We start from the raw sequence: 22,054 nt of genomic DNA, 5'->3' as shown, positions 1-22,054 counted from the left end.
GTCTGAGAACCTGCACGGAGCCACAAATCCTGTTTGTGATATTATACGGTTTTTCGAGATAAAATGACAGTTGATTAGAAAGCCGTGATGAAAGAGCCGCGAAATGACGGCCACATCATCAACATCCATTTTTCTGGCCAAGTCCAAACTGCAAAGCAGCCCAAAGACATAAAGCCTTCATCTCTCGCTTGATTCATTCAATCTTATTTCAGAGCGGTTGATACAATCTGATGGAATAGTCTGCTCTAAATACTGAGCTGTGGAGCTGCTCTCCAGCTGTTGCTTATCCCAAGGTAATAAAAATGGGACAAATCAGCCCATAATCCCTCCTCAGTCCCTCCATTGTTCTTGGAATGATGCTATGCTAAAAAATGGGACCTTCTTAGTATTCTGAGTAACATCAGCATCTGCTGAATTCTCCTCTTTGTTGTGTTTTGTGAGGCTTTCTATCAGAGCTTGTGGACAGCTCCGGGCGTGTTGGTGATTGAAAATATTCTCATTTTAATATGAATTTTGTGACTCTTCATCCGTGTGGTTTTGCCTTCATAATGAGACAATAGAAATTTGTTCCAGTTTCGAACGAATGTGTCTTCTCTTTATTTAATTTTTCAGGATATGAATTTTGGCAGCAAGAAAGCGCAGTAATTTAAAATTTTCATGGTTTGTTTGTGTTTCAGTGACATATTTGATTTAGACTTGACTTCATAATGGTTTTGATTTTTGATTTTATTAACATTTTGTTCACTTCATTTCAGTTTCAATTATCATCTCTTCGCTCCCACAAATTATTCAACATCAAAACAATCGTAAAGAAATAAATGCACAGTATGTTGTGTTTTCATTTATCCTGATTGGAATTACAGTCACGGTGTGTCGTGCAACAAACATTTTCCCTCTGGTGTAGGGCGGCAGATTTTCCCTAACCAGTAGCTGAAACACTAACAACTCAATCATCAATCATTATTTTTTTACTAATTTTTTTCTTTTCTCATTTCCTTATGTAACAAATGACTCTGCTAGACAAAAGAAAAAGTCAAATGAGGTGCAGTTACTCTCATTTCTAGACTATTGATTCAATATTGGTTAAAAATACATTTTTTAACCTGTTAAATTCTCAATGACGATTAATTGATTAATCATTAATCATTAACATTCCTACTCCAGAGCCAAATTTACAACAATGTGTTCTGTTGCCAATTCTTGCAATCTTGGCTCTATAATGCTAATAAATAATAATAATAATACTAATAACACCTATATTTATATAGCGTTTCTCAAAATAAATTGCAAAGAACTTTATGTACAGTTGATGGGAACAGGAATTAGGGATGTTGATGATTAATCATTAATTGATAAATCACAGTTAAAAATGTAAATGATTAAAAGATTAGTTCATTGATCAGTATTCTAGAAATGGCAGAAATTGCGCCTGATTTGCCTTTTTTTTGTCTGGTGGAGCCATTTGCTGAAAAAGAAAAAACTGAGAATAAAATGAAAATAAGGGATTAAATCAGAAAAAAGGTTTTGTATCTTATTAATTATTATTAATTTAATAAATTTGCAACCACACGGGGAAAATGCTTTTTATGGATTTCACTCTGTGACTGTAATATGAATTAGGATAAATGAAGACACAACATGTTGTGCGTTTATGTCTTTATGAAAGCTTTGATGTTGAATAATATGTGAGGGGGTGTTTTCTATCTTATTAATTATGAATGATTAATTGTTCAGTTAAGGAAAATGGGTGAAATTTGCAACCCTAACAGAACAGTTCATAAGATATTGTGATAAAACAAACAGTGAAATCAGTGAAACTGCAGGAAAATCAATTAAAAGAGAAAGTCTGAAATAGTGAGCTGCCCTGATCTCCTCTGACAGGTCATTCCGATCGAAGGCCCCGAACACCAAAGGGCCCAGGCACCTTTCGCTGTAAGGTTTGACCGAGGAGCGGCCAGAAATGACCAACCAGAGGACCTCAGGTTGCACTTGGGCTCGCAGGAGGTCAGGAGGTCAGCTGTATATTCTGGCGCCAACCCTCTACGAGCCTTAGACGAGATCATTAGAATTTCAAAAATCTGCTCTGCAACGGACCTGGAGCAAATGAAGCGATTTTAAAAATCGGCGTAATGCCGTAGGACCTGTTATGAGTCGAAGTTTATTGAGGTTTTATTGTGCGAGGCAGGAGAAGAGTGCATCGCAGTAATCTAACCAGGATGAGGTGCATGAATTACTGTTTCTAAGAGCAAATCAGACTTAGAAGGATGCTCGTGTTCATGAACATTTGAAAGCGTTTTATCTCTTCTCTGGCTATTGTCTTACTCGTCTTGTGGAAAAGGTGTGTCATTCATGCTGCATTTCATTATTTTTTGCTCACAGCAGGCACTGCCTTCAGTAATCATGCCGAAACATCACAAAGCTTATTTTTATGGAAGGGATTGTTCACTACACTGAATATGAAGCACTACAGGATAATATTAGTCCTGATCTGACTTCATCTTAAAGCTCTGTAATGGATGTAAATGGAAGCTCTTGTGAATTGTTTAACCCGATTCTCATAAATGACTTCTCTTTTCAATCACAACCACTTAATTAGACATTTATTCTACCACTTACTCTGTCCTCATGATCTTCCTCCTCTCTCCGTCTGTGTCTTTGTAGGTTTCCCTGATTTTCCAGGGAGTGCTCCCTCTTTTCAGTGATGGAGGTATTGCAGTGTGATGGCTGTGACTTCCGTGCCGAGTCATATGACGACTTGAAGACCCACATTCAGGAAGTGCACACTGTTTTCCTGCAGCCTGCAGATGCAGATGAGTCTGACTCTGTGAAAGACGAGGATGAGGACGAGGAGGAAGAGGAGGACTATGAGGATAAGGATGACAAGGATGACAAGGATTATACGCCTCCTAAAGCTGGAATGAGTATGCCCACCACATTAATTCAGATGATTCAGTTAATTTGTTGAGGATTAGGAGACACTTCTCTTTCTGTTTTACAGAACTTCTCTAAATGGGATGATTATAAACTTTAATAAAGAGCACATAGATTGATTGAGTTGTTGCTGGTTTTATTTAAACCAGGGTCTCAAACAGCTCGGGGCCACTTCTGGTCATTTCATAGAAAGGCCACTTTACTGTTTAAATACTACCAGAAAGCACAATAATCCTCATAATTGACTTTTTTCTCGCACCATTACTAACATGCTTTTGTCATATTTTGTCATTTCATCTTTTTTGTTTGCCGCTAAACAAGAAATAAATCCCTGAAACCTGCCCTCTACTTTTCAAAAACTACCTGGACATGTACAGGCACCTTTGACCTTTGATATTATTTTGCACCAAACAAAATACATTTTTAAAAAACTAGAATTCTGTGTTTTTTTTACATTTCAATTGTATATTAAAGGACAGCTCCAATAGAAATGAAACAATTTTAAGAATAGTGAAGTAAAAAAATAATTTTGTTGGCCTGATTACACTGTATTTTTGACATTGTGTTGTGGGCCAGAGTTAGAATAAAGGGGGGCAGAAATGGCTTGCGGACCAGCAGTTTGAGACCCCTGCTCTAAACAATTGCAGCAAAATTCACCAAAAAAAACTTATTATCACAGCATGATCACGTTAGACCTTAAAGGTGCTGTATACAACCTTTACCTTAAAGGTCATAATAGAGCACCGGCATCTCAGAACAAAACAAATGCACACTTGTTGTTGTTGGTTTTCTCAATAAAGTTGTAAAACAACAAAGATTGTAACCAGGCGGTTTGGCTCTGTTGTCTAAGAGGGAAACACAGACCCATGAAAGACCCAAATCTTTCAAGTGTTTTTTGTCCCTTAACCTAACCAGATCTTTTAACATCATTAGTTTGTACAATGTGTGACTGTTCATAAGCAGAGTTGATCAGAAATGGCTTAGTATTCTGTTACTGCATCATCTATTTCTCGCCTAAAATGTTTGTAGAAACATGTTACTGATTTACTTATTACTCAGCAGACATCTCACATGCTTTCTCTTCTTTTTTTTAGGCCCAAACTCTGCTGAAAATTCCAACCAAACGTCACAAAAGCAGACAGCTGAAACCCATCTGCCGTTTTACCAGTGCAAGTTCTGCGTCCGTTACTTCAGATCAAAATCATTCTTAAGAAACCACACCAAAAAAGTGCATAATGTCATAGAGGAAGATTCGGATGCAAGCATCTCCTCACAGACAGCTAAGCAGCCCAGCTACACCGTTATAATGCACAACGACCATTCGAAAGTGTATTCCTGTCAGTATTGCACATACAAGTCGCCACGCAAAGCAAGGATAATAAAACACCAACTAATGTATCACAACAAGGTTCCCTCAGAGGCCACTGGAGATCCTTCTGACGAGACTGGAGAGGAATCCAACTCAGCCAGTGGACTCGTGAAGGGAACGTTCGCATGTGAATGGTGCGAGTATCAGACTGACCAGAAGGACAACTGGACTAATCACGTGGTGAAGGAACACAGCGACAAGGTCAAGATAGTTTCCGGCACTGCGGAGCTGGAAGGGGAGGCAAGTGCGAGCTCGCCCAAACCAGATTCTCCCGCAGCATCCCGAAGCCCAACTAGATCAAAGATCACCGGAAAGGAAGAGTCGGTTGCAAAGCCAGCAGAAAACACGTTGGAGAAGTCAGTCACAGAGATCTCGTCCTTTCAGTTTGCACAGATGAGTGCAGTAACACCCAACAGCACGGGTTCCTCCATTTTATCCAAGAGGTTCGCTTCATCTGATGTCTCCAACAGTGTCATAGAGATGGATGCTAACTTACTAAACGAGGAAGACTCCAGGAGCAGCTTAGAGGATGACGATGATGACGAGGAGCTGGGAGATATAGATGATCCCAGCTATACTGGCACCCTGTCAGCAGATGCAAAGCAGCTTTTAACTGATGATGATAACAAATTACTTGAGACTAAAGGAATACCGTTCAGAAAGTACATGAACCGCTTTCAGTGCCCCTTCTGCTCCTTCCTCACCATGCACAGGCGGAGCATCTCCCGCCACATTGAGAACATTCACCTTTCCGGTAAAACCACAGTGTATAAATGTGATGAATGCCCGTTTATTTGCACCAGCCCTCTCAAACTAGGCACGCACAAACAGAGCCACAACTCCTCAGATTTAGAGACCATGGACCTAACAAACGACAGCCCAGATCCTCAGAACGACAGTGCTGCAGAGCCAGTCAATGGGGGTAATGTAAGCTCCAAAGTCAATGGAAAAAGGACAACCAGCACGCCGAACGACCAGCAGAACCCCCATCGCTGCACGCTCTGCAGCTTCTCTACTACCACTCTAAAAGGTCTGAGGGTGCACCAGCAGCATAAGCATTCCTACTGTGATGACCTAGATCCCACTGTCTTTGAAAGCCAGCTGACTGACCAGCCGGACTTTGAGGCTGACGCTTCTCCAATCTTTCTACAAAAAACCCAGACCTCCATTTTAGGACTTGCCACCAAAAAGCCCTTAGTAACAGGGAAAAGAGCCAGGAAGTCCATTAATGACCTGCCTTTGGATTTGTCCTCGGTTAAGAAGAGAACTAGGATTGATGAAATTGCCAGTAACCTTCAAAGTAAGATAAGCCAAAGCCAACAGGACATGATCATAAACCTGGATGATATAGATGATGAAGATGCAGGAGAAAATCATGCCAGTGCTGATAAAGAGGATAGAGACCATGACAATAAGAACCCTGTCTTCGCTTATAACACGCAACAGCTTCATTCAAGAGAATCAGCGATGTCTCACGAGGGAGGCAGGATAGGGAAAAGAAAAAGCAACCCCAAGTCAAAACCTAGAAACATTCCTATATCCTTGACTTTCTCAGACGAAAGTGAAAACATCTCAGCTGACCCCAGCGACAGCACTATCCAAGAGAACACTGATTATTCAGAGGAACCAGGAACTACACGTTTCTACTGCAAACACTGTGATTATCACAACAAATCAGCTCGTAGCGTCAGCACTCATTACCAGAGGATGCACCCATACATCAAGTTCAGCTTTAAGTACATCCTGGACCCTGAAGACCAGAGTGCAGTCTTCCGCTGTTTAGAGTGCTACATCGAATACACAAATTACAACGATCTACACCAACACTACATGGATCACCACCCGGAAGCAAGCAATGTGCTCAACTTCAATCAACCAAATCTGGTATACATGTGCCGCTTTTGTTCGTACACAAGCCCCAATGTCAGGAGCCTGATGCCCCATTACCAAAGAATGCATCCTACAGTGAAAATCAACAATGCTATGATCTTCTCCAGCTATGTAGTGGAGCAGTCCCACAAGACAGGTGAATCGCAAACCCTGAGGGAAATATTAAACTCTGCCCCCAAGAATTTTAACTCGACCTCGTCAACCCCCAGGTCGACCTCCAGCCCAGTGCTGAAAACTGTCTCCAAGACTCCTGAAGCCAGTGCTGAGTCAGACCCTCTCAAGGAATCTATGGGGGGCAATGTCGTCGTATATGATTGTGATGTGTGTTCTTTTGCTAGCCCCAACATGCACTCTGTTTTGGTCCACTATCAGAAGAAACACCCAGAGCAAAAGGCGTCTTATTTCCGTATACAGAAAACTATGAAGGTCATCTCAGTGGATCAGTCACAGCCTGTTGCAAACTCTTCATATAATCTCAATATAGCTACGCCTCCAAAACAACAAACCCCAGCGCTGTATGGATCAGACGAAGAAATGTACTACTGTAAACATTGTGTGTACAGCAACAGATCTGTTGTTGGTGTGTTGGTCCATTACCAAAAGAGACACCCAGAGGTAAAAGTGACAGCAAAATATATCAAACATGGCGCCCCCACCCCTGGTTTAATGAAATTAATGGATGAATTGCAAATTGCAACTCCCAAACAGTTTTTGAAGCAGTTTCAAAACAACGGTCACGATGGATCGAATAACTCAAGCCCTAAACCAGGAAGTGGTGAAAAAGGTGAGGATGAGCTGTTCTTTTGTCAGCACTGTGATTATGGCAACCGCACTGTAAAAGGAGTGCTCATTCATTACCAGAAGAAGCACAGGGAAACTAAGGCCAATGCTGACCTTGTGCGTCGTCATACCGCCGTCGTCCGGAGTCAGCGCGAGCGTGCACAGATGGTTCAGTCAAGCAGCGTCTCTACTGCGGTGATCCCAGCCCCTCCGGACCCCGAAAACGCTACGTCCCTGCGTTCGCTCAAGTGCAGACACTGTTCCTACACATCCCCTTACGTCTATGCCCTGAAGAAGCATCTGAAGAAAGAGCACCCCACTGTGAAAGCCACAGCCATGACCATTTTACATTGGGCTTACCAAGATGGCATTCTGGAGGCTGGCTACCACTGTGAGTGGTGCATTTACTCCCACGCTGAACCCCAAGGCCTGCTGCTCCATTACCAAAGACGCCATCCTGAGCACAACGTCGATTACACATACATGGCCAGCAAGCTATGGGCTGGTCCGGAGACCACCCAACAAGGGGCCAATATGGAAACTAAACATTACAAATGCAGAGACTGTGCCTTTGAGGCCTGTTCAATATGGGACATCACTAGCCACTATCAGGCAGTGCACCCATGGGCCATTAAAGGGGATGAATCTGTGCTTTTGGATATCATCAAAGGAAATGGCTCAGCTGAAAAAATCCACCAGCAGGTTGCCAAAGAACATGCGTCTTTCAATTGTCAGACCATTGAAGATGATGGAGCAGTGGTCATTGCCACCACACCTCAAGATAGTAATCCCCATCCTTCCCACCCACGTCTTTCCATCTCTAACAATCCCTATCAGTGTACTGTATGTCTGTCAGAGTACAACAGTCTCCACGGCCTCCTCACTCACTATGGAAAGAAGCACCCAGGCATGAAAGTAAAAGCTGCAGATTTTGCACAGGAGGCCGACATCAACCCCAGTTCTGTGTATAAATGTCGTCACTGTCCGTATGTCAACTCCCGAATCCACGGTGTCCTGACTCACTATCAGAAGAGACACCCATTAGTGAAAGTCACTGCAGAAGACTTTGCAGATGACATAGAGCAAATTTCCGACTTAAATGAAGGAGATGACAAGTGCAAAACTCAAAGGCAGGGCTACGGTGCATACAGATGCAAAATGTGCCCATATACACATGGGACACTGGAGAAACTCAAAATCCATTATGAGAAATATCACAATCAGTCTGCCTCTGATATGTTCACCCCCTCTGTGACAAATTTCTCTCCCGGTAAAGAAACAGAGCCAGTAGCTGAATGCAGTGCTAGTAATATATCAAGCACAGCAAAAGTCCAGGAGGTCAGTGAATTGGACCTTGCCCTCTCCCAGTTACCCATCAATAAGACAGAGAAACATGCTGTATTCAAGTGTCAGCTCTGCAAATACTTCTGCTCCACCAGGAAAGGCATTGCTCGACACTACCGCATCAAGCACAATAATGTCCGTGCTCAGCCAGAAGGTAAAAACAATGTCTTCAAATGTGCTCTGTGTTCGTACACAAACCCTATACGCAAAGGCCTGGCAGCACACTACCAGAAAAGGCATGATATCGATGCCTATTACACCCACTGTCTGGCTGCTTCTAAGACTATGAGTGAAAAGCCTAACAAAGTGGCGCCACCCCCAGCATCGGAATCGGAGAATTCAGAAATGAGTGAAGACTTGCGTTTGGCTGTGGAGAGACGAAGGTGCTCTCTTTGCGCCTTCCAGGCCTTCAGCAGGAAGAGCATCGTCTCACACTACATTAAACGTCACCCAGGTGTCTTCCCCAAGAAGCAGCATGCTAGCAAACTTGGTCGCTACTTTACCGTTATCTATGCCAAAGAACCCGAGAAGATCGCCGTCAGCGCAATGGCAGAGGATGACAAGGAGGTGCTGGAGGTTCCGCTTGAACCTGAGGAGGACAGAGAGGACGGATGGCTGCCCTTCAAGTGTCTGAAATGCTTCCGGTTGTCCTTCAGCACAGGCGAGCTGCTCTCTATGCACTACAACGACCACCACAGCAATGACTTGAAGAGGGACTTTGTGGTATCGCCCGGTCCTGGGGATGAGGAGTCCGAGTTGTACCAGTGTTCTCACTGTGAGCTGAAGTTCCTGGCTCTACCGGTTCTGGCCAAACACCTATTCAACCACAATGAGGAGTTCCAGAAGAGGGCCATGAGGATGGAGAGGAGGAGGCAGCTTCTCAGCAAGCAGAAGGCCACAGAACCTGAGGCCAAACCTGAGAAGGTGAGCAGTGATACAAGTCTCCTTTAAACCTTGTAAATGTGAAAAATTAATTTTACTTTCACCATTAAAGGGTTTGACCTGATTATTTGATGTGGGGCTGCAGTAGTAGTAGCATGTAAGCAAATCAATAAGCTGCTGTTGACAGGGTCAACAACAGCAGGTATTTTATCAACTTAAAAAAGGTCCATCTAAAAAAAATCACTATCGCTTTAAGTGCACACTACTTAGAATATTTACAAAACTTTATTTTGCTGTAAGTGACAGTCTTTTCTGATGAGAAACCACTGTTATATAAACCAAATATCAAGCTCTCCAAACCAACCAAACTCCACAGGCAAAATCAATCATTTTACCTCACAGAACATGGGAGTTGCTGGTCTACTGCTGCCTCGATCTGTTTCTTTGTTTGTGTTGTTGTGTGACTAAGATGTTTTAAAAGGTTAGTTTGGACCCACGAAACACACACAATAACACAATCAAACTAACAGATTGAAGAAACAGGACACCAGCAACTTTCCTGTTCTGCAAGTTAAATTCACTGATTTTGCCTATGGACTTTGGTTTGGTGAGAGCAATATTTGGCTTATATAATAGTGGTTTCCTGCCAGAAAAGACTGTCTGATGGCAAAGTTAAGTGCTGAAAATATTCTAAATATAGCAAATACTTAAGTTGATCCTGATTTTTTTAAGTGGACAGTGTTAAGTGGCTAAAAAGTCCTTTGTTGCTGACCCTCTCCACAGCAGTACATTTATAGCTTCCTCTTTGCTTATTCCTGAACACTGGACCTCGTACAACACCGCATCAAATAATCTGAACTATCTCTTTAATATCTGAGAATATACTCTATAAATTTCGTGATGCCATAGTCACAAGCTGCCGTAGGTGTTCCTTCACTCCTTAAAGTCCTGAGTTCCCACAGTTTTTAAAAATCCACGGAAAACAGCTCATGGAGACATGACGTACCATTGAGAGTATTGTTAATTTATAAATCCCCAATCATTGCAGTTGTACTCGAAGTAGTCCTATTCTGCCAAACTGGAATTAAAGAGATAATTGCATGTTTCAAATTGCCCCTTCAATGTCACCAGGAATATGTAAGAGTGTATGATAATGAGATGTGATAATTAGTTTCATAATAAGTTCATTAAAAATACCGTTGGTCTCATTTGATGTATATTTGAGAACTCTCCTCTCTAACTTAATGGAGAAATGGTAAAATCTCATAAAGATAAAATAATAATCTCTTCATCCGCTCATTTACATAGATTCATAGGCATTAATGGCACTGGGGAAACTACAGTTGCCCTTAAATTGTTAAATATGAAATAATATAATTTAAAATAAACATAATTTTTTACAAATCATTGTCGTTGTCATTAATACATTTAAAAAAGATGTCAAACAACTAAAACAGGTTCCTTTTGATTTCTTTTCTTTTTCTGTGAACAGGAAAGCCCTGTAAATAAAGCTCCCATAGGATTCAGGTGTAACTTCTGTATAGAGGTGCACCCCACCCTCCGAGCCATCTGCAACCACCTTAGGAAGCACGTCCAGTACGGAGAGGTCAAAGAGGGACATGTCAAGGTAAATTAACCTGGATTAATTTTTGAATTTCTTTAATGCTGTTATAGTATTTGTCTGGGGATTCAGTTGGTTGTTTGTTACATCATAAGTCTAAAATATTTTCATATTAACTGTTTCAATGTTAAAATGTGTTCATCTAAAATAAAACTAAATTAATTAACTGCATTACATTATTATTTAAAAGAATAATTCATATTATTACAATTAGTTTGGCATTTTAGAAAATACACAGATGAGAAGATTTCATATCGATCTCATAAGCTACAGCCTGGTTAGCTTAGCTTATCCTTCTTATCATAGCTTAGTTTAGCTTAGCTTTAATTAGTTTATCTTAGCTTAGTTTAGCTTAGTTTAAAAGTCTGGAAATCTGAGAAAACTATGAGGTTAAGAGGTGCTGGTTGTAAGATTTTGTAGAGAGCCAAGATAGTTGTTTTCCCCCATGGTTACCTAATGCGCTACTAGCTTTAGCTTCACATTTAGCATACAAATTTTTTTCAGTTGTGTCAGTCTTAGTTATCTGTGTTTCATTCAAGTCAGAAAACCAAGATGGACGCCAACTGGAAAACATCAGTTGATAATAAGACATTGTGTAGTAAACACCATTTAGCAACATGTCTGTAGATAGAAGTTGGACAGTACTGTGTATGTGTGACTGATTTAATGAGGCTCAATTAATGAGTGCTAATAAACATTATATTACTACAGCTTTCAGTAACTGTTGCTGCGCGGAGCAGCCATCTTGGATATTTTGAGGTCGGGGTTGATGAGGTTATTCTAACTTTCCGAGTTGGAAATCCAACTTCAAAGGACGTTCAAGTTGAATTTTCTTACTAGGAACTTGGAAATTCCGACTTCCCAGTTCAAATGGAACGCTGCATTGCTCCCGTCAAGAAAGCAAATACGTGTATTCCCAAAATGTCAAGTAATTCCAAACAAAGTGTACAGCTACTACTTCAGGATCAAGCAGATTTACAGTGTGCATGATTTACTCCTATTTTGCCTAAGTGGTGTCAATGCTATATTTCTTTACTTCAAAGACCCATGTTGTCTGTCCCCTGTGCTTCTGTCTTGTATCGTAACTCTCACCCTCCTAACTCTGCAGTGATCTGTTTTACTGAACTCGGGTTCTGTTTCCCGTTTTGTTTATTACTGACGGAGGCTTCTGGGTAGACAGTCTGTCAGCTTCCCCCAGAGAAAACAAGCAATGCTGTCCCATTGCAGTGGAGGTGGGGGTGGGAGGGGAGGGGAGCGGAGGACAGAGTGGTGAGCCATAACTTTTAGGGCAGCGGCGGGTAACCATTCGAACATTAGTATTCCACTGAGGCTCCCAGTGAGGGGAACAGGCCTCAGGATCCAACGCCTTCACCCAAACGGAGGCCTGGTTCTTCCGTCTGACACTCTGTCTGTCTTTTATGTATTTAAGATGAGATGCTTTAGGGCCACTGAGAGTGATACAGTGAAGTATTCACTTCGGAAACTGAGGTCTACTAAAATAAATATTTCTTTTGCTACCTTGGCTTGTCGATATATTCAGTATATGGAATAAATGGTGCAGGGTTAGCTTGGATTATGTACTGCTGTGGACAGTGTCATGTATTTTAGCCATTTGAAAAAGTTCCACCTATAAAAGATCAATACCAGTTTAAGTATACACTTTGTGTAGAATATTTTCACCACTTTACTTTGCTTTCAGACAGGTGAGACTGCCATTATATAAGCCAACTATTGCTCTTTTCAAACCAACCAAACTCCATATGCAAAATCAATAATTTTACCCAACAAAGCACTGGAGTTCCTGGTGTGTTTCCACCTCAATCTGGCAGCTTGTTTGTGTTATTGAGTGACTTTGTTGAGTCCAAACTACCCTTTCAAAACACCAGAATCACATAATAATGCAAACAAACTTACATCAAGGTAGAAACAGACCAGCAACCCCCATGCTCTGCTAGGTAAAATTGTTGATTTTGCCTGTGTAGTTTGGTTAGCTTGGAGAGTGAGATATTTGGACTATAAAACAGTCGTTCCTGTCAGAAAAGGTTGTCTGATGGCAAGGTAAAGTGGTGAAAATATTCTTAGAGTACACATGGACCTTTTTTAAGCAGAGATAAAATACCTTTTGTTGCTGACCCTGTGCACAGCAGTTCATTGCTTAGCTTCTCTAAACTGGGAGCATGCCGACCGCTACAGCCACATGTCAAATAATCCAAACTATCCCTTTATCTAGTGTAGTTAATGGAACTGCCAGGGATATGGGTTAGCTGCAAGCGTTCACAGCAATGATAACGTACAACATCTCTACCAGATGGAATATACTGTACACTGTATGTTTTCCACATTGCAGAGGGTAAAAATGACTGTAGCTTTTTATAGTACCATGAATACAGTTTCAACTCCGGAGCTGCAATGGTTTCTGATACAGTTGGATGAAGAACAGGCTGACAGTGCAGTCAGGGCAGCCTGGATGGCAAGGTTGGGTCTGCGGATGCCACATCTTATTTATGGCTGCATGAAGTGCAGGGTCAGGTCCTTCCACAGAAAAGAATGAGCTTCCTCGGGGCTGTAAAAAAGTCATGGTGATTGTCTGTCCGCTTGTGATGACTACAGAAATGAGCCTGCAGATGGAAGGGAGAAGAAATGGATGGAGGAGGAGTTTTTGTTTTGCAGTTGATTCGTGTTATTGTTGGTGGACGGTCTGCAGCTTTAGCTCTTTATCTGTTTTGTTGTACTTTTTGTATCATCCCATTTCTTTTCTGGGTGATTTAGCAGCAGCACAGACAAAGATTATTAATCACTTAAAATAAATGTTTGTGGTTTTGTACAAAGATAGGACTGGATGCATATGGTGATTGATTTTGTTAAGAACAACTTTATCGCATTTGTCCTCATGAGAGTTTATACAGTTGAGATACATACATATATATATATAATTTATAGGTATAAAGGATAGAAGAGAGTTGTAACAAAGCTCCTGGACAGATTCAAGGGGTTGGATTCGAATTTTCATGTCACATTCCATTTGAATAGTGCAATCAGCTCAATATCAACCAAGTGTGGTGTGTCAGTAAATACCGGCTGACTACAGAGTTTCAGGTCAGGGTCGGAGCTGGCTTGAAGTTACTGTTAAGGCTTGACTCCACTCAGTCATTCATTCTTGGACCATTTCATCATATTGCCCTAATACAGGCTCACACTACAGCTTGTTTTGGCTTTTTCAGAAAAAAAAAAACAGAAAGCCTTTCAGGTCAATTATATACCCACATGTTGATCTTCCAATATTGAGCACTCAAGAACACACTCAGTGGCCACTTTGTTAGTATAATCTAGTGTTCCCTCTGTTTTTGCAAAGTTTATAAAGTTCATTTTTTTGGTGATATTGCTGAAAATGTGCAAATTCAATTATATGTTTGATACTGGGGTCGTAGCATCGCCGCTGCTGGCCATGTGGATGCCCTGAGCGTAATTGCTTTTGCGAGTTTCAAAACATCGTCTCACTACAATGAAATGGCGACTATGGGGACTGACTTCATCCATACACGAAGACATCACTTGAACAAATCCACCAGAGTCACAGCTTTCCAGTCAGACCCAGTTTATGATATTCCAATACTTTTTAGGGACCCCAGTATGCAGAAATATTTTTTTTAAAAATGCTGCATGCAAAAAAAAGCATGATTTTACCTGCAGTGGTATGTACTGCATTTTATGAAGCAGGAGTGTCTGTAAAGGGGAGACTCTTGCGTACCCATAGAACCCACTTTTCTTCAGATAGGTGAGAGATCAAGGGACTCCTTTGAAAATGGCCATGCCTCCATTTACCTCGCCAAAATTTATCCCAACATTTGACGCATTATTTAGGCCCTTTCGCAACAAGCTAGCATGACATGGTTGGTGCCAGTGGATCCCTTCGCTCTTCTAGTTTCACACGATACAGATATCTTCACTCCAGCCCACTACCGCCTCTAAAAGACTGTAATTTCAGCTGAGAATGAGGGTGTCCCCGTGGACTTTATTAATACAGCAGGTAGAGCTCTGAGAAGCTGTTTGGTGCCCCCTCCAGCACATGGTGCCCTACACACAGCATGTACATAGCAGGCACATTAGGTCATAGTTAAAGGTACTGTATTATTTATACCCAGAGGTTTGCTAATTTATTATCCTCCTTGTTTACCTTTAACTATGACCTCAATGCTAAAACATATAATTTAATGAACACCTCTATGATAATATCAACAAAGACCTGAACATTATGAGCATCATAAAAGTAGGTTTTATGGCAGAACAGACGGCTGTATTGAATAAGGTGGCCACTAAAGGTAAACGTATGCAATTGCTGATACAGCACAGACAGAAGCAGAGGTGTGAGACAGCTGCTTAACTGTTGCTTCTGTGCTGTGTGATTTGCCTGATCCAGGAAAAAGGGTTGGAGGTGCCAGACTCTCAGTGACACATCAGTGAACAGCTATTTGTGTCATCTGGTAGTTGGTTGAGTATTTAAATAAATTGTTACCTTTTATCTTCCTCTGTTTATTGCAGCGTTGTACATGAGCATAATGAAAAGGCTTTGACAGACAGAATCACCAGGGACAGAAAGGTGACCGAATATCTGAGACGTCTCCTCTTTGTTTTACAGCAGGAAGTCAGCGAGGTGCCCCTGACGCTGCCGTCAGAGAGCCTAACCAACGGCGACCTGGAGGCAGATGAAGCGGCTGAAGCAGACGACCTCCAGAGGCCCGCAGCTACGATCATGGGTCCAGCCTTGGTTTCCGCAGCTCCTGTTGGTGTTGCTGTTGCAGCCGAGCCACTGGAACCAGAAGCAGATGCCGTCGAAGGGAGGGCGGTGGACCTCGTGGCTGCAGCGAGGGCCGCGGTGTCAGAGGAGCAACCGAAGCAGAGATTAGCAGCAGGGGGTCACCCGTGTGCCCAGTGTGACCGAGTCTTCATGTCCATGCAGGGACTGAGGTCCCATGAGAGGAGTCACTCAGCCATGGCGCTTTTCAGCAGAGAAGACAAATATAGCTGCCAGTACTGCCAGTTCGTCTCACCCTTCAGACACAAGTAAGTCCTCTGTATATAGGAGGGTACTTTATAAGGAACAAATTAAAGTAAATTGGGGAACTTTTTCCAAGTTAATCACATATTTACCAGATTGTTATTTTTTTTACCAGTGTTAATGTGCCGATGCATTGATCCTCCATCGAACACTGATCAATTCTGAATATCTAGTCTCTTAAATTGCGTTTTCTATGTCACCTTCACAGTAAGAGCCACCCCATGACTTGCCAGTTGAATGCTTTTAATGTGAAGCAGTGTCAATATGAAATGTTTTGTTTGAATTAGCAATGACCCAATACTGTTGTAATATGGCTGAGAGAGGGGGAACGGTAAACATCTGAATCCCTCATGCATGCAAAGGCAATTTAAATCCAGCGGGGGAATGATGGACTCCGCCACAAACAATGAAAACTGTGACAGTGTGTCTGCCACTACACTCACTTATGACTCCTTAAAATAAAAACATTCAAACTGTTTGTATTTCAATTTTAACCATTAGAGTCAGTAACACATATAAACAGCTACACAAAATAGCGTACAGTCATTAAGATATTAATCTGGAACATGTTTAATTTTTATGGCTGTGAAGACTCTGCCACAAACAATAAAAAATACAATAGTGTTTCTGCAACTACCATCACTTTTGACTCTCCCTAATTAAAAAAAAAATCCCTGACAAAATCTGATGGGATGGAACTGATAAAAAAGAATTGTGTAAATCATATTCACTTAGCTTTGTTTCATTCTTTATTTCTCCTTAGTCCCCCCTCCCCTAGTGGCTGTGCACCCCCAGAATGGGGGACCCAGAGCACGGGAATGGCGGACCCCGCCACAAACAATGGAAATTACTCGAATGTAAATACATTGAAGGGCTATTGCTGAAAGCATACTGACCATAAAGAGTATCAAATATAAGGTCTGATCTCATGAACATCTTAATGGTTATAACTGTCGAGGCCCATGATTTCTGTTCCTGCCAGATTTGTGTACATTTTATTTTGAAAGTTATGACCTTTTGGGCATTTCAGGCACTCTAATCTAGCAGCTGCACCTAAAAGTCAGTTTGTTTGCCATGTCTCCATGCATGACTTGTGTCATTAGTTTTCAGTGATAGCTCAGTATACCAGCAGCCTTACAGTATGTCCAACGTGTGTCTTATATACCTTACCAGTCTTACACCAGCTGTTCTGTAAATCATCTGGATGTTAAACTCATTTTGTACATCGCACAATTTTACACCTTATTCTGTTTACTCTACCACAAGCCCTTTGAATCTTCAATCTTCTCTAAGATTTCCTGCCTCCTAGGAGAGTAAGACAAACATTACAGCGAGACAGACATTTTGGTAGCGTGATTTGTTTTATCCATCACAGACACCGAGCGAGAGGGAAAGAGAGAGTCCTCATCTCCTCTGAGCTCCCAGGTGTAATCCCTCTGTACTGTATGTGCCCTGACCCAGAAAGAAGCCGCATTCCCATGCCACCTAGGAGGCTGGCATTAAAAACACAGCCACCGTCCCCACAGGCACTCACGCACTCATTCCCACCAGGGGATTGTGGGTAGATGAGTTCACCCCACGGCTCCTTGTTCTGTAGTCATTGGAAATGTGCGGCTGTTGTTTGTGAGGTAAACAGAATCGAGCGAAAAACCCCGCTGCTGAAATCATCAAAGTGGATGCTGTAGAGTGGAGCTCTGTCTCTTTCTTTCCTCCACTCTATTCTTGTCACTTTCTCTCTTTATCTGCTATCCCTTTGTCCTCATTTCATCTTTGTTTTTTTTACATCTTTTATCCTCTTATCTCATATCCTCCCTTCTTGTTTTTTCTTTTTTTTTTTTTTTTCGTGTTTGTATTTTGTCTCATCGCCAGCCTGGACAGACATGTGCAGTCTCACCACGGGCACCACAAGCCCTTCAAGTGCAAACTCTGCCCCTTTAAATCTGCCTACGTGAGTCGCTTGAAGAGCCACCTGCATAAGGCACACACAGGTAAACACACACACACACACACACACACACACATTAAATCACATCTTACAGCTGCATCCATGACTAACAAGGTCTTCCTGGGCCAGAACAGCAGCCTCCTGTTTATCATCTTCCACATAACGATACTGTGCTTGATTTAGCTCATCCAGGACGATGCAACCAGTGGAAAAACATGAGGAACAGTTCCACCATTCACTGTGTAAATTAAATACACCTAATTACACATCAGAACAATCAGATTCAGACTTTAGCTCAAATATCCCTGATCCATTTATTGTTAACATTGTTTGTTTTTATTGGTAACATGGTGAGAAAAATGGTGTGACATGCTACACGTGTAGAAATAAAGGTGCTAACTGGAACCATAAATGGTTCTTCAGCTTGTCCCCATAGGAGAACCCTTTTTGGTTCCTGGTAGATTTTTTTTTTTTAAATAAATGTTCTACTTGGAAACCTTTCTACCTAGAAGCCAACATAAAGGGTTACACCTAGAACCATCTGTGAAAGTTTTCAGCCAGATCCCCCTATGAGATGTTCTAAAATAGAACCCTGGTGCAATGGTTCCATCAAGAATCCACCAAGTGGGTTCCACTGAGAAACATTTTATATTTCAGGGGTTTTATTTAGAAGACATCAAGGGTGTTCTACCAAGGACCTTTTTATATAGAACTCACCCACCTGAAACCACCACCTTCCTACCCAGGAGGTCCTACCAAGAACCTTTTTCATCTAGAACCTTTTATAATTCCAAGGGTTTCATCCAGAAACCACCTAGGGGGTTCTACAAAGAACTCTTATATATTCCAAGGGTTTTATCTAGATCTTGTGTAGGGGCTTCAACTGAAAACCCTTTACGTTATGGTACAAAGAACCCTTGACAAAAAAGTTCTTTATTCTTGGAGAAGTTTTTCTTCCAACAGGGGCTGTTTGGCTGAACAGTGTTCAGTTACATGTGATTCTTTGCCTGTTATCATTTTTTGTTTTTGAGGGAGTCGGATGGGAGACAAAGGCATAAACATTTAAGCAAATACAAAAAGAGAGAACTACCTGAGCAATCGATGCATGAGCAAAAGAAACAATCTTTAGAAAGACCCATTTTCAAAAGGCACTTGAGTGCTCTCAACTCTCTGATTGGAGAGAACGAGAAACAACAGTAAGAGTTAACAACTGCTGTGGATAATTGACACGAAGCAATTTGGACTTGTGATTACATTTGAAAAGTGGGGTTTGGTGATTTTGTTCATTTTTTTAAACACAATCACCGTTGCACTTCATCATTATGGCTCAGTTCTTTACCTTTGTGTCTTTGCTTGCAGTTTAACAAGCTAAAGATACTTTGGGTTGATTATCTGATCACAAACCATACATCACTGTTCTTGCCAGACACATTCCAGTCAGAAAGTTGTTTCCTAATACTACTACTACTACTACTACTAATAATAATAATAATAATAATAATATTAAATATATTCACCAAGTGCAGGAAGAAATATGCTGCAAATGCCATATGGTAACATTTAAGACTTTACCAAAACATTTGACTACACACACAGTAGTAAAAACAGCATCAATACAGTCATACGCATGGTTCACCAACCTGCAGAAAACTTAATTTAGTTGGTTCTCAACTCATTGGTTATTTTCATTGAAAAATAACTGTAATAAGTAGTTAGAACTAGCTGACAAGCTTCATGCTAATTCCTCAGTCCCGCCCATTTTTGCTCTGTGCTCTAATAACAGTAAAATGCAAGTAAAACGCTGGCTAGTTAACAATTGATGCAAATTAGTTAGCAAGCATTTTGCTAACATTGGTTATCAGATATAACTAGCTAGCTAATGATCAATGTAAATTAGTTTGCCAGTTTGGTAGCATTTTGCTGACATTAGCTAACTTAAGAGGTGACTAGACATTTAGACATTTAGATTAGCTAGCCAGTTAGGTAGCATTTAGCTAACTGTATATGTCGCTTTTACAGGTCCCAACATTTTTTAACCATCTTAAAAATTTGCTAGCTAATCTACATCAATCGTTAGCTAGCTAGTTACATCTGATAGCTAATGTTTGCAAGATGCTAGCTAACTAGCTAGCTAATTTACATCAGTTGTTAGCCAGCTGGCATTTTACTTATATATACATGTCTCCAAATAGTCTTTTTACTATCTTTTTACTACATTTGCACACTGTATAGTTAAAATGAACCTTTTAACCTCCAAATTGCCTACAAAAAAAGTGTATATTGTGGAGTTGGAGTGAGGATTTGATGATTTAATATGTTATTTCAAGTTAATGTTTATGTGTCATACCTCAAGACATTTCTGTTTGAATTTCAATGGAACTTTAATAAACGTTGCAGCTCAGCATCTTCTCTATCAGATTTATGCTAATTAGTCCGAGGGGAGCGCTAAGTGAGAACAAGATGACATATTTGTTACAGATTGGCTCAGAGGGGAATAGCTTTGTTTGGATGTGTTTATTATCACTATGTTTATTTTAAATCAAGAATCTTCAGCCGTTTGCATGTCTCTGTAAATCCTCATCTGATGTTTCGTTTGCACGGCACATTTAATTAAATCAGCCGAGTTGCTGACTGATGTGATTATCGATTCTCCTTCAGGTGAGCAGCACACGTACAAGTGCTTGTCGTGCCCGTTCTCCTCCATGACCATCAGCCAGCTGAAGGAGCACTCTCTGAGAGACCACGGCGAGGCCCTGACCCTCCCCAAACTACGGGCAGCTACCCAGGCCGCCCATGCCACCCTCAGGCCTCCTCGGCTTCCCAGCAACGCAGAACAGACTCCGTTGGCCCCGGATGGTAATAATGTCATTTTAATAGATCTAAGATCAAATGATCATCTGGCTTGTCAAGACAGATTTGGAAAATCTCAATTGAGAATCAAAGCAGAATCTTTAAAACAAAAGATTCTTAGCTTTGTAGAAAAGAGACTGTGGGGTGTGATAAAAAAAAAATAATAATTGTATGTATAATAAAAATTATTATTAATTATCTTGTCAATTTGATTTACATAATATGCATCAGGACAGCAACTGGTGATTATTTTCATTCATGATTAACTTTATTGGTATTATTATTAATATAATTTTCTTGTGGGCCATACAATATCAGAAAAGAGTGAAAAAAATTATTATAACTTTCCACAGTTGAGCAGATGTACTCATATATTTTATTTGACTGGTCAAAGTCTAAATAAATTCAATAAACTGTCGTTGTATGACAAAAGAAAGCATCAAATCCTCACATTAGAGAAGCTGGAACGAGCAAATGTTCTGCCTTTGTGCTTGATAAATGACGATTATTCTGAAAAATTGATCACCGAAATAGTTGCCCTGTAATTTCCTGTTACACAATCTAAATTTAAATTTAATGCCTCTGCATGACAAACGTAAGCAAATGTGACCATCAGCAAGAGGAGTGGCTATTTCTATGCAGTTACTCTCAGTGCCTGTCACAGAGATTCTTCTTGAAATCAGATGAAACGATGCAGACCAAAATGTAATTTAGGTTATTTGACTTTTGCAGTTATATTTTGCGTTTATTACAGTGGAAACACGACTGCTTTTGTTCACGAGGGGCCGCCAAGATCAACACAAAATGTAACTGTTTTAACTAATCGATTAATACGCTAATCATTGCAGCTCGATCACAAAGGTAAAGTGCTCGGTGCTCTTGAAAATAAACTAAAGTAGCATAAGAATGATGTCATCAAATAAAAGTTGAAAACTTGTTTTCTCTGTAACTGTAACGGATTACAATAACGTTTATTTTGTAATATATTTACATGTAACTAGTGTCCCTCCAACACTGCTAGTAGGTTAGCCTTGTTTTAGCTTAGCAGTTGTTGATGGCTTGTGGCCACTACCAGGCAGTCGTCTGTATAGGTTATGTAAAGGTTTTATATATGTTTTTCAAATATTGTAAATCACCACAACTACGAGAGTTCCTTGAACAAAAAACACACATGCAACATATCACATGCGATAATTTTTATGTAGGAATTTAGAACGTTCTTCACACACATTTTATGACCTACATATATCAGAAATGTTGTTATCAAAATACATACACGGTGTAGGGCTGCAAAATTGATTGGAATATTATAAAAATCACAAAATGGTCAAGTGCGATGTCAAATTGCAGAAGCTGAATTTTTTTTGACAAAGGCTGCAGAGGTGC

General features: G+C 40.8%; 1 protein-coding gene across 1 annotated transcript in view; it reads left to right on the top strand.

Annotated features, from left to right (window-relative positions):
* Positions 1-22,054, top strand: part of znf462 (zinc finger protein 462) — a 72,166-nt gene that overhangs the window by 34,472 nt on the left and 15,640 nt on the right. Inside the window, exons 2-7 of the mRNA XM_084745657.1 lie at positions 2,662-2,921; positions 4,026-9,238; positions 10,689-10,823; positions 15,454-15,878; positions 17,743-17,861; positions 20,477-20,674. Coding sequence (XP_084601783.1) covers positions 2,702-2,921; positions 4,026-9,238; positions 10,689-10,823; positions 15,454-15,878; positions 17,743-17,861; positions 20,477-20,674 — 6,310 coding nt within the window. The 5' untranslated portion in view covers positions 2,662-2,701. The remainder of the gene's footprint in view (positions 1-2,661; positions 2,922-4,025; positions 9,239-10,688; positions 10,824-15,453; positions 15,879-17,742; positions 17,862-20,476; positions 20,675-22,054) is intronic.

The sequence above is a fragment of the Lutjanus erythropterus genome, chromosome 20, assembly GCF_056507025.1.
Source record: "Lutjanus erythropterus isolate fLutEry1 chromosome 20, fLutEry1.hap2, whole genome shotgun sequence".
Lineage (NCBI taxonomy): Eukaryota > Metazoa > Chordata > Actinopteri > Lutjaniformes > Lutjanidae > Lutjanus > Lutjanus erythropterus.
The sequence above is the reverse complement of the archived record's forward strand: the minus strand, read 5'-3'. Positions and strand labels throughout refer to the sequence as shown.